Genomic DNA, 13,574 nt, shown 5'->3' with positions numbered 1-13,574 from the left:
ATCCCCCATGGGGCAATATCCACTATTTTAAGATCAGTTGCAGTCACAGAGCTCCACGTCTCCCTCCACCCTCCCTGGGGAGATGAGGCTGGGTCTCAGTATCACACGGTCCTTGCTTAGTGTTGCCATGTTTTCCAGTGTACTCACATCCACTTCTTCCATAATGTGGCCCTATGGGAAATGTTGTCTTTCTCTGTTTTAGAGAAGAGTATGGTTATCACACCCATGAACATGATGGCCTTCATACTCAAGGCAGTCTCAGACCCTGCCATTTTGAGTAAAAATGGTTCAGAAATGCCTCATGGAGCGTCTTAGACCATAGTGTTTACTACACATCTTGGCGTTCTTTTGTTTTCTCTACAAGCATTATAGATGGATAGTTTTGCACAGATAATCTGAGAAGCCTGGCAAATGATGCAGATGTATCAGTATCCAGAGGTTTGACCCCTAGGTTTTTCCAAAGGTCAGGTACACCTGGGGGACACTTTAACAAGGTAGGAAAGACCAGCTTTTTGGCAAATGTGACTTGATATGAGTTGAGGAGGTTATTCCAAGCTGAGAGACCAGAACACACGAAGATATGGAGATATGTGCTCAATGAACTACAAAGGCTTCTGGCAGATTCCCAGGAGCCAGATCACAGAAGGCTTTGCAGAGCTTGGACTTTTCCCAGTGGACAAATATTTCTTTAAGTGTATTTCCTGGAACCCTTGGAGCCCTTGCAAAAAAGTAGTTCTGTGGTCAAAATATTTTGGGAAAGACTATACTTCACTTGTAAAATTGAGAACCACAGTGTGTATCTGCAGATTAAAGACTCTGTGAAGCCCTGCAAACCCCATAAATATGTACAATTATTATGTTTAAATAAAAAAAAGTAATGACACTGAAAATAAATAACACTAATAATTTTTTTAAACCAACTTAATGGAGTTTTTCCCCAAATTTACTTGGCCATGTGGTCCTTTTTACTTGGTAACTGTCTGCAGGAAAGTAGGGTGATAATTGATATGGGAATTGACTACAACAAGGAAATAGAAAAGAGATCAGTTCCTCCCTCTTCCATACTAGATGATTTGATGTCAAGAGCCTACTTAACCATCTCAAGTGTCTCGTCCCCTTGTTCCATCTCTGAAATGTCTGTAGTGGACATTTTCATGCCATCTCCTGTTACCAGCATCCCACGTCATGGCTGAGCCTATCTTCTTTCCACAATCTACCCCAAGGCCTTCTCTCAAGCTTAGGGAAATCAGTGGGCCAGTGTAGCTCACATGTGTGGGGGTGTTAACAATGCTATGGATGACCCTCAACCAGCAGGAGGCAAGAAACAGATGTCCCAGCCTTCTGTTTTTCAGATGGATAATCTTGGGAAGTCTGTCTACAACTCAAAGGACTCAACAGTGACCTTGATAACACCCCCTTACATTGTGTGTGTGTCTGTGTTTTTTTACATTCTCTCTCTTTCTGCCATCACTTCTACTTCCTAAGATCATCTTCCAGTGAGTTACTTGAACCCAAGTTCCTACCTCAGGTGATGCTTTTAGGAGAAACACAAATGGAAACAGTGTCTGAGTGTCAGGCTTCACCTCCATAGACTGAGCAGTTGCAGATCTCCTCTGGGGGCCCCAGAGTGAATCTCAAGGACCACACTGCGGGGGGCCTTGGTGAATTGCTGCTCTGCAGCCAGCATTAAAGTGCGGTAGGCCTATTTCCAATCCCAACCCAACTACTTCTGGCCAGGTGGCCTTGGAAAGGCACTCAGGCTCAGAGCTTCAGCTTCCTCATCAGTCACGAGGGAATAATCTCACTTACCATGTGTGGTTGGTGGCAAGATTCAACAGCAATGCTCAGATTGTCCCACTGCTTGGCACATGCTGATCTGCCAGCAAACAACACCTATGATGATGCCAGTGCTTTCGCTTGACCTTCCTTTCCCTCTTCCCTCCCACTCTGTCTGTCCTCTCTCCCAGACATCTTTGTGCTGATTGCCTCTGTGCCAGTGGTTGCTGTGGGAAACCAAGGCAATGTTCTGGCCACCTCCCTGCGAAGCCTGCGCTTCCTGCAGATCCTGCGCATGCTGCGGATGGATCGGAGAGGCGGCACCTGGAAGCTTCTGGGCTCGGCCATCTGTGCCCACAGCAAAGTAAGTGTGGTGGAGAAGCTACAAGACCACATGGGCTTCCCACCCACCTGTGCCCTTCCATGGCATCCCTTCCTTTACAGTGTCCCCAGAAGGCAGTCATTCTGCCACCCTTGATGATAACGACAAAGAGCAAGAGGAGGAGGAGGAACAGGAAGCGACGGGGCTGGGGTGGGGGCATGAGCAGGTGTGGTGCAGGGAGCAGGAACAGGTGGAGCTGAGCTTAAGTATCGGCTCCACCATATGCAAATGACTTTGGCCAACTTGCTCAGCCCTCTTTGGCCCTCAGTTTTCTCACTTTTAAAATAGGGATGATAATGCCTATTTCTTCAGAGTTTTGAGAGGATGGAATGAGCTCATTCAAGGCCACATGCAGCGGGAGAAAAAGGCTTGGGAATCACACAGGCTGGTTTGAATCTGAACTCTGCCTCTGTGACGTTGAGAATTTTTTGTGCCTCGGTTCCTGCATTTATAAAGTTAGAATAATAATGCACTGACCTCACAGGGTTAGATGAAGATGAAATGAATTGATATGTGACGAGCACTGAGAAGGTACCCAGCTCATAGAGATTGTCCAGTTGCAAGCATTATATAAAGCCCAAAGCACAGTGCCTACAACTTAGTGCTTGACAAGGACTAACTCACCTCATGAATCAGGCACTATTGCCACCCCATTACACTGATAAGGAAGAAAACACAGAAAGAGGAAGTACCTGCTCAAGGTCACACAGTGGGACACAAACCATAGCAGTCCACTTCTAGGGTCTGTGTCCAGTGGTTTCCTGCTGGCTATGGTGGTGCTCACCTCTCCCAAGTAGATCAGAATCCAGGAGGGGTGGAACTCAGTCCATTTCTTTTCCAGAGCCCCATGTGGTTGAGCAGGTGTGGAACCCAAGCAGCCAGAATCCAGTTCATTTGGATTCATGGTACTGCCTGTGTTTCTTTCCTATTCTTAGCCCAGGTCTTTGGTAGCACTTTGTTTTAATCTAGCTGCTTTAACTGGATTCTGGAGGAATGAAGAAAAACCCCTGTGTCTCAGCTCAGGCAGAAAAAAAATCCCGAGAGGAGAAATCAGAAGGAGAAATCCCTGGGATGGATGTTCTTTGGGGGTACAAAGCCAAGTTTACCTTGCTTCCCAAGAGAGTATCTTTTTGCACCCACCATGGCAGGCATAATAGATGCTGCTGTTGTCCAACCTAGGTCCCTTTTAATAGGAGCCCTGTGACTATTTCCTCAATGATTACATGCAAATGTGTCACTAACACTGAAATCCCTTTCTCGGGTTCTGTTTCTGGGGAGCTGGACCTGAGGCAGTGAGCCCTGGGCAGTTTAACATTAAGGAGCTTAGAGTTTTCCTTATGCATGTTAACATGACCATGCCACCTGTAGCTGGACACCTCCAAAACATACCCACACAACTCCTGGTTCTTCTGTCTCAAGGATGCGCCTAGATAACGTTGAAGGGGTAGTGGTTTCCTATGAGATCGCATCTCAGAGTAGAATATGAGCTTGGGAGTCAGACGGCAACTTGGCTCAAAATTCAGCTCTGCCACCTTCCAGCCAGAAAGCCTTAAAGATGTCATTCTATTTTCATGAGCTTCCTCAGTGGTAAAAATGTGAATCCTCCTGGGTGCTCATGCGAGAAAAGGTGCATTTAAATGCCTGGTAAGTCATAGGTGCTCATTAATAGTAATGTTTATTATTCTGAATATGCTGTTCCCCACATACCATACATACAAGTATAGACATAAAATGGAGTGAAAGTATAAAATACCTGGGAATCTTTCAGCTTAGAATGTAATTTCTTGCCATCTGTGTTTTATTTTTCGCCTGTGCTGCTTCTGGCTGCAGAATCATTGAGGTCAGAGCATCCTTTACAGGCCCTTTTCTTCCTCCTGACCTTCTATTTTATCTTTTATCAAAGGACACATTAATAAAACCCCTATGGGTTCAGCCATAACCCGTATCCATGGAGCTGAGTTGATTCACAGTTCTGGTCAACACTGGTGCTAAAAATTGCTGGTTTAGGCCCTTGTGCTGTGTTCCTCCAGATTATAACAGATCCCCAGTGCCTGCTGGCTTTTGCCATGTAATTACCAGAGACCATTGGAAGTTTGTGATGTAATTCCTCAGTAAATATGGTCTTGCACTGTAGCCAGTCCCCAGTGAGGCAGATACTCTTTCCCAGGAGTGGGGAAAGGCTCTGGAGCAGAGTTCTCTGCATACAAACTTAGATTTACAGGCTCTTGTTAGACTCCAAAGTACATGTTGTGAGTCCTCCTGAAAGCCTGTGCTACCAGAGCGGGGAGGAAGCTCTTCCCCAAGGGAATCACCAATAGTACCGGCAAATGGACATTTATCAATTCATTTCTTCATTCATCTCTTCATTGTACTCTGGGCCGGGTTCAATGGCTGGGTCTTCTGGGCACTCAAAGATGAAGTGTGGGAGGCTCTGTTGCACAGGGTTAAACTTTCAAAGTTAATGCGTTCACTAGAGGATAGGTCAGGTTCTCCTCCCAAAATAAATGAGCCCTAGAGCTCCCACCACCCAGCACAAAAACCTAGACATCTCCTGGCTCTCACTGTATCTGATGTGTGCTGGGTGGGCCCCATCCGTCTTGAATATGAGGACTTGAGTCACCAAAGCAGGGGAGAGGAACCTGGAGAATCCTGCAGAATGGATTTAAGGGACAAGGAGGGATTCACTCTCATCACTTTCCCATATTGGCTGAACCCCAGTACCTTAGCCTCAACTTGACTGCAGGGGAGCCTCAGCAGGTTCAGGAGCTACCTGTTGGGGAAGAGTCACAGGTTCTGCCACAGAGCTGCTGGCAAAAATTGTATAAAGTCAGAATTATTTGAAATAACTGCAAAGTAAATGACTATAAAGTACAGAATTAGGACCCACTTTCACTCCTTTTTGGTGACTGTTATACCATCCCTTATTAATCTAGAACAGTCAGTTTTTATGTGCACACAGAAACAGACAACTATTTCTTTGCCTAAGTGCCAAATGAAACTTCTGACTTGCATTTGGGGGCCAGAGGGTATGAAAAAACATATAAGCAGTAGGACCACACTCCACAAGCAAGAGGCTTACGCTCAGGCAATCACTGGGGAAGGACTAGTCCGTGCACCTTTCTGTTCTCAAATTCCCTGCAGCACAGAACCTCGCTCACCAAAGGGAATGGCTGGCTGGGTTGCCTGTATCATCTAAGCAAACCCCTCTGCTATAGAACAAACTCATACCAGTACAACATGTGTGTGATGCTGTGGGCAAGGCCAGAGCATAATAGCAAGTGAGCATAATAAAATGTTGGAGGCTTGGAGAAGTATGTTTAGAAAATGGGGAGGGAATAAAGGAACCACAGCTGAACTCTATCTTTCATTGGGGAAACAAACATTAGAAAAATTTCATAGTGGAGGTGACATGAGTCTGAAGATGACTCCATGCTCTTTGGTTGGTCCCATTGTGGGAGGACTATTCAGACTGCAGGACCCATGTGAGCCAAGTCCTGCAGGGAGGCAGGAAGCAACCCTGTCAGGAAGATTCTACTGGCCCAGAAGGGCCAGTTGACTGACTGCAGATGGTCAGATATAGGAAAGATACCAATGTGAACAACTTTGTTCTCTGAGATGACTCAGCAAGAATGACAGACAGTCTTAAATCTCCATATTGTGTTTACCCATAACCTTGCCTTTCTTCCTGCCCAACCTACTATGATAAACCTTGAAACTGGAATAGAATGAGAGAAAGAGAGAAAGTTGGAGCTGGAAGGAGCATTAGGTCTTGTCTCCATTAGGGGTTTTGAAACTTCATTGAAGTTTCCATCCATACCATCCTGACTATTACTTAGCACTTTTCATTAAATCACCTTACTCTTGTTTACTTAGTCATATGTCCTAGTCTATCATGTGACAATATCCATGAAATTACAGGCTGTATGCCTTCTTTTGCTTCTTTTGCATTGGCTCTAAATCAATATTTAATGTAAAGCTGCATTTCAGCAGTGGTACACATGACGATTTCAGGAACTCTGTGGCTCTGTCCCTCCATGTAAAAAATGAGGATACTAACATTTAGGAGAAGAGGAGAATCTGCCCATGGCCACACCATAAACTGGTGTCAGGGCTGGGTCTCTGTCCACAGCCCTGTCCACTATGCAGTGCTGCCTCTGGCTTGCTGCTGCTTTCCTGGTTGTACTGAGCTTTCTCCTGGCTCCACACAGTCCTGCATAGACCCGAGTCTCCTGAGTCCTGAGCCTTATATCAGAAGCAGCAGCCACTTCCTCCTGCCGTCTTGCCTTCCTCTGAAGCCTCTTGAGGTGTGATATTGAAGTGGCCCTTAGCTAGAAATCTTCCTCTCCTCTTGGAGCCATACACTTGTTCTGTTAATTAGTGATGAAATAACTACCATGTTACTGATCCCATTTTACAGTGATGGAAGATGAAGATCAGAGAAGGTGAGTGATTTGGCCACAGTCACAGAGCTGGTGAACTTGGACTCTAACTCTGGTGTGTCTGGCTCCAGCATCCACTCAATGACTCCCCAGTGACCAATTTTCATGTCCACTGCTGATTCTTTCAGGAACTCATCACCGCCTGGTACATCGGTTTCCTGACACTCATCCTTTCTTCATTTCTTGTCTACCTGGTTGAGAAAGATGTCCCAGAAGTGGATGCACAAGGAGAGGAGATGAAAGAGGAGTTTGAGACCTATGCAGATGCCCTGTGGTGGGGCCTGGTGAGTCACTACCTTGGAGGCCAACTCTGTGGGATTGACCATCAGAGTCAGAGAGAGGTGGAGGGCATCACGTGAGCATGTTCAGCCAGGCAGCTGCATTCTGCAGTCAGAAGTAAGAGCTAGACCTGTTTCAGCTTGGAACCTGCTGACAGGAGACCCTCCTTCAGGGCGTGCACTTGGAATTGACTTTTCTCTAGCGTTTATAAGAAGCCGGGGCCTGGAACAGCCTGGTTGCATGGTCGTTTAGGGACCTAGTCTTACCAGTCATAGGCTATTTTCAGCCAAGCCATGCTTGTGCAAACAAACCCAGTGACAGATACACATGTGTGCTCACACAGACCTGTGTGTGCACAACCGTACACCCACAAGGACACACAGTACTTAAGCTGGCATTCACTGAAGGCTTGCTTTGCTCCAGAGCATGTCTCTGGGTGCTTTACTTTCACTAACCTACTATAAACTCAAACAACTTCTATCATTAGCTCTTTTTAAAAATAGGGAAACTGAGGCATAAAGAAGTTAAGTAACTTTACGGTCTTTCAGCCAGTAAGTGGCTAACCTGGGATTTGAAGTCAGACAGTTAGGCTCTGGAGGCCACACTGTCAACTGCTCTGATAATCCTGCCTTTCACATGCAGATACACACGCATAAGTACACGTATACTGATAACATAAACATGTAAACACACACAGGAATATACTAAACACACCAGAATAGACACATACACAGACATTAGACATGCACACATGTATATACAATACATACAAATATACTCACAAGCACACATATATTCACAAACATGGCTATAAATAAAATCACAAATTCGCAAATATACACACACATGAATGCTCGTGTACATATGCATTTGTAATTATTGAAATATTTGTTGACTGATTGACTAAGGTAGGAAACCCTTAACTTATCAACAAGTTTCAAGGCATCCATATAAGTTACTAGGTACTTGGTGTCTTTTCTCCTGAGGGAACCTTGTTATAAATGGGAGCATTGCCCAAGCTGATAGAGAGGCTTACAGGTAGAGCTCAGTTGACATTTTCCTGAAATTCCTCTCCATGGGGTACTCCATGTCTGAACTCTTCCCTCTTCAGATCACACTGGCCACCATTGGCTATGGAGACAAGACACCCAAAACATGGGAAGGCCGTCTGATTGCTGCCACCTTTTCCTTAATTGGCGTCTCCTTTTTTGCCCTTCCAGCAGTAAGTACCTTTGATATATGACATCCCCAATGTGACGTGCAGGACCCCTTACCACCTGGCCCCAGCTCAGCTTTCCAGTCTCATCTTCTATCCTCTCATACCCTACTAACTCCCTAGCCATTCCCTTAAGCATGATGATCCTGCTTTTCTGCCATGGGCCCTGCTGCTTTCCTTTGCCAAAAATTTCTTCAAACATCAACTCCTCTTTCAATGCTGTCTTCTTTAGGCTGAGTTAGTCGCTCTGGGCGTAACCCTGGGAATATTTATGTAAAGGAGTTTCTGGCCTTATGCTAGGATTACACATTTCCAGATCTGACTCCCCCAGAGGACTGTGAACTCCTTGGGTTCTGGGATTATATTTTTCATTCATGCATTCCCAGTGCCTTGCACAGAACAGGGCCTTCATTTATGTGAGCTCCCTTTTCTTGTCCTGTTACTTACTGACTTATGTAAAAAATACATTTCTCTCAAGAATAAGCCTTGACCTATATATGATAGAGTAACTTCCCCAAAGCCTGGTGTCCAGATATGTAATAATAATGAAAACAGATTGCATTTGTTGAACACACTATGTGCCTGAATCATGCCAAATGCTTTACTCACATTATTTCATTTAATCTTCATGGCAACGTTATGGGTTGGGTGCTGTTTTTAATCTCAATTTTTCAAAAACAAAACCTGAGACTTAATTAGGTTAGTACATTTTCTACAGTCACAAGGCTATTGGGTTGTAGAGCCAGGAATCCCAAGTCCACTGGTTCTAAACCCTGGCTCTTAATCACGAAGCTTGAAAAAACTTTTAAGTAACAATCTCCCTGCCACCCACTTCATCTTCCATTCTTGCATTGGCAATGTTCTTTCTCTATTCACAGCCCTACCTTGTCTGATTTTTTTTTTTTCTAAGCTATTTGACCTTGAGCAAATGACCTTCCTGAATCTCAGTTTTCTCATTGATGAGTCAGGACCATAGGAATGTTACAAGATCTTCAAGTTCTCTTTCAGCTTGAAAAGAGTGTGTTTCTGGCCACTTAATCCACTGGCAAGTCTGACCTGAAAATCAAAACAGGTCCCAATTCTGGGAAGTTCTGGCTATAGTCAAAGTATGAAGTGAGAGTTCAAGCAGCTAAAATATTTTTAAAACTCAATTAACATTACTGGGCATCTATTTTGTGCAGTACCCCTTACTGGCAGTTTATACAGATTATCTCACTTTTTTCTTAACAAAATCATGCATTAGGTATTATTATCCCACATCCCTGTAGGGAAAAAAAAAAAAAAAAACCATGATGCAACAGGGCTAAGGGGCTTGCCCAGGCCCTCACACCCAGAAAGTGGCAGTGTCGGAATTGGAACCCAGGTCTTCCTGACTTCAAGGCTCATTTCACTTAACCAAGCTCCCTAGTCTCTTCAAGAGAAGGAAGGGCTCTTTCTCCCTTCCCTCTTTGTACAATGTTGTCACCGCAGGGACGTGGAGTACAGTTCAGCCCTACAGTCCCCATTACCCTGGCAATGGAGCGGGAATGCTGGGAGAGTCTAGCTGGGGGCTGACTTCCTGCCTGCCTCTCCCTCCAGGGCATCCTGGGGTCTGGGCTGGCCCTCAAGGTGCAGGAGCAACACCGTCAGAAGCACTTTGAGAAAAGGAGGAAGCCAGCTGCTGAGCTCATTCAGGTCTGTCTGCCTGGGAATGAACTGGAATGGGATTAAGATCCATGCATCTGCACATATGTGTGTGTGTGTGTGTGCATGTGTGCACATGTGGAGGGGACATACTCATGAACTGGGACAGGACCCAGGATTTCATGTGTGTCTGTGTGTCTTATGTGTCTGTGTCTGTGTGTGTGTATTAATGTGCCCAGGCAGGAGCAGGCCTGCTTGCACATGCTTACTTGTGGATGGCTATGGGCATTTCCATGGGTGTCTATTTCACTTGTTCCTCTGTGTACTGAAGGTGACAATCCTGTCACTCATTCAGTTTCTAAGCCAAGCAAGAAGTAGACACAGAACTCAAGGATCAACCTGTCAGCTTTTTTTTGATATGGTGGTGTTTTGAACTTTTTTGAGACCCTCTTGTCCAGGCGGACGTGTAGTGGTGCGATCATAACTCACTGCAGTCTCCATCTCCCAGGCTCAAGCAATCCTCCCACCTCAGCCTCCTGAGTAGTTGGGACTACAGGCATGCACCACCACGTGCACCACCATGTGCACCACTAGACCTGATTAATTTTTTAAATTTATTTTTTGTAGAGATGAGGTCTTACTATGTTGCCCAGGCTTGTCTCAAACTCCTGCATTCAAGCCATCCTCCTGCTTCGGCCTCCCAGAGTTCTGGGATTATAGGTATGAGTTGTGGCACCTGGCCTCAGCTCTTTTACTGATGGTGTGCTGGAGATGAGAATTTGGTGTGGACCTGGGGCTGTACTAGGCTTTCTTCTCCTTCTACTTCCCCTCAGATTTGACCTAGGGACCCACAGGGAAGAGTCAGCCTAATGTCCAGGTGCTTAGGCAATCAGCTACAAGGAGAACAGTCTCTGTCATATCTGCCAAACAGAGATCCCATAAGCTAAGAGAGAAAGAGATGCATTACATGTGCAAAATATTAAACCACTTTTCCCATTTGTGCTGCCCAGTAGACAACCATGGACCAGAGGATGTTGGACATGCAACTGCCAGCCTTCTGTCTCCATCACTAGCCTCACATGGGCTGGGGGTTGCAGGGAGCAGTGAGAGGTGATGAGAGAGGCAGAAGTGTTCCCTGTTTTATTTCAGAGGGAGTTCCTGCTTTGTTTTAATGGGTTATTGGAGATGAGGGCACAGTGAATAGGAAAGCAGAGTGTCCTATCAACAGCTGTCTGCTTGCGAGGGCATGGCCACCCACTCGTGAGCTTTCTCCAGTCATAGCGAGTGTCTGTGTGGTTCTGTGTGCCTGATTCAAGATGGTGCGTGATGTCATCCTGCATATTATGGTTCTTAGGCCAGTCCCAGTTTCCAAGAGCCTGTCCCATTAACTCCCCACACCCCAAACCATCAGAGAATCCTAGAGATTCTAGGATATTTGTGTCAAAACATCTCCTAGGCTCTCTCTTGCACCCAGAAATGGTACAAAAGACTCTTTTCTCCTATCTGTTTGACTGAGAAGTCTCAGAGAACCTTCTGGAAAGAGTGGTACTTGTTTCTCTTTATTTTTAAATATTTTATTGTTTACTTTTTTTTGAGACAGAGTCTTTTACTCTACAACTCAGGTTGGAGTGCAGTGGTGCGATCATGGCTCACTGCAGCCTCGACCTCCTGGGCTCAATTTATCCTCCCACCTCAGCCTCCCAGGTAGCTGGAACTGCAGGCACGTACCACCATGCCCAGCTTTGTGTTTTTTTTTTTTTTTTTTCTTTTTTTTGTAGAGATGAAGTTTCATTATGTTGTCCAGGCTGGTCTCCAACTCTTGGCCTCAAGCGATCCTTCCACCTTGGTCTCCCAAAATGCTGGGATTACAGGCATGAGCCATCACACCGGCCTTTGCTACTTGTTCCTTTCAGGGATTTTGTGCCTACCACTCCTCTCCCTCTACTCCAGTTCATCTCTCCATTCCCCCACTCACCACAACACCAATTATAGCTCCCAGATGGTCAGGAAGTTTTTCTTCCCAAAGTAGCTTCAAAAAGCCAAAAATCTCGGTTTTTCTGCATGTTGACTCAATGCACATTCAAATTCTTAGGAGTCCAGGGCTTAAACGTTGTTCTGATGGTGTGGGATTCTGTGCGAAAGTTTCAGGAGGTGCCCACTCATTGTTGCCCCTCTTTTCTGCCCCTCAGGCTGCCTGGAGGTATTATGCTACCAACCCCAACAGGATTGACCTGGTGGCGACATGGAGGTTTTATGAATCAGTCGTCTCTTTTCCTTTCTTCAGGCAAGTGGGGACTCACCTGAATGCTCAGAGCATGACCAGCCATCTCTCCTGCGGTCTGTATTCGTGTCTGTGGCCTCACGGTTCCCTGGAGAACACTCTTCAGGGCAGTGGTCCCCAGTTTGGGCTGCACACTAGAATTATCTGGGAGCTTAAACAGTTCTGGCTGGGCGTGGTGGCTCACGCCCATAATCCCAGCACTTTGGGAGGCCGAGGAGGGTGGATCACCTGAGGTCAGGAGTTCGATACCAGCCTGGTCAACGTGGTGAAATCCTGTTTCTACTAAAAATGCAAAAATTAGCTAGGCATGGTGGTGTGTGCCTGTAATCCCAGCTACTCAGGAGGCTGAGGCAGGAGAATTGCTTGAACCCAGGTGATGGAGGTTTCCGTGACCAGAGATTGTGCCACAGCACTCCAGCCTTGGTGACAGAGTGAGAGTGAGACCCTTTCTCAAAAAAAAAAAAAAAAGAAAGAAAGATAAAATAATCTAATTCCTATGCCACTTCTCAAGCTAATTAAGTCAGAATCCCAGGGCTGGGGCCCCAGTATCAGTATATTTGGTGCTCCCCAGGTGATTCCTCTGTGCAGTCAGGGCTTCCCAGCTAGCCAGCATGGAGTGGCTGATAAGGAAAGGTCCAATCAATGTGTGAGCAGGATCAGTGGGTTGAGGAAGTGGGCAGCCCACACAATGAGCCACTCTGAAATATTGGATGCTCCTCCAACCTGGGCATGGCCTGCACCCACAGACTACTCTGGACTCCAGGAAAGGAAATGCGGAAGAGGACAGCAGGAAGAGTCCTCTGGTCACCCAGAGATGCTGTTTCGTGTTCTCAGAGGTGGGAGATTGAACTAAAGATCTCAGAGAAAAACAATAACCTTTTTCCATGGTTATGGAAAACGGAGAGGGAAATTAATATGCATTGGATGTCCACTATGCTCTAAGCATTAGACTTCAAATTTCATTTAATCCTCACAGTTACCCTATGAGATAAGTCAGAAGATTTAAGGTGCATCAGACTCAATGGGGGTATTGTGCAAAGGTAGATCTGGCCTCCACTTTCAGCAATTCTGATGGAGATGTGATGGTAAATGCATCCTAAACAGGAGCCCCTGGGGTGGGGCCGAGCCGGTGGCCCAGAGTCCACACCTGGAGCCAGGCTGAATGGTTTGTACTCCCAGGCTACTTTCAGAGAAGCTAGCAGAGTCAGGCTCTGACACTGAACCAGTGTCAACTACATCTGGAGGCCTTCAAAGCCCATGGTCTTTTCACCACTTGAGCTTCTAGAACAGACTGCTTTTTTTTTGTTTTTGATACTGGGGGCCTGAGTTCAGATTGTTAAGTGTATGCATAGTGTGCTGGACTCCTAGAACCCTTGACTTGGAAAGAAACATAGATGGACAGTTAGCCTCATAGTTGGGGCTGGAACCTGCCTCAAAGCAAGTTTCTGTCATTGTGTCTACAGGTTCAGTGAACCCTCATATAACCCAATACTACTAGATAGGGGGCTCCCTCTGTGCCCAGCCACAGCTCATCTGCAGATGCACACATACACACACACATACACACACACACACACA

At 45.9% G+C, this 13,574-nt stretch overlaps 1 protein-coding gene across 3 annotated transcripts in view; it reads left to right on the top strand.

The window, feature by feature from the left end:
- Window positions 1–13,574, top strand: part of KCNQ3 (potassium voltage-gated channel subfamily Q member 3) — a 358,397-nt gene that overhangs the window by 302,685 nt on the left and 42,138 nt on the right. For 2 of the 3 annotated variants that reach the window (XR_012416643.1, XM_005564091.5), the window contains exons 4-8: window positions 1,968–2,140; window positions 6,726–6,881; window positions 7,988–8,098; window positions 9,671–9,766; window positions 11,905–11,999. Coding sequence is in view for 2 of the 3 variants with exons in the window: in XM_005564091.5 (XP_005564148.1) it covers window positions 1,968–2,140; window positions 6,726–6,881; window positions 7,988–8,098; window positions 9,671–9,766; window positions 11,905–11,999 (631 nt within the window). In the remaining variant the exon portion in view is untranslated. Of the gene's footprint in view, window positions 1–1,967; window positions 2,141–6,725; window positions 6,882–7,987; window positions 8,099–9,670; window positions 9,767–11,904; window positions 12,000–13,574 lie in introns of those variants that run through there. The other variant, XM_073999469.1, reaches the window with a different exon arrangement.

Source organism: Macaca fascicularis, chromosome 8 (assembly GCF_037993035.2).
Source record: "Macaca fascicularis isolate 582-1 chromosome 8, T2T-MFA8v1.1".
Taxonomy (NCBI): Eukaryota; Metazoa; Chordata; class Mammalia; order Primates; family Cercopithecidae; genus Macaca; species Macaca fascicularis.
This window is presented reverse-complemented; position numbering and strand designations above follow the sequence as displayed.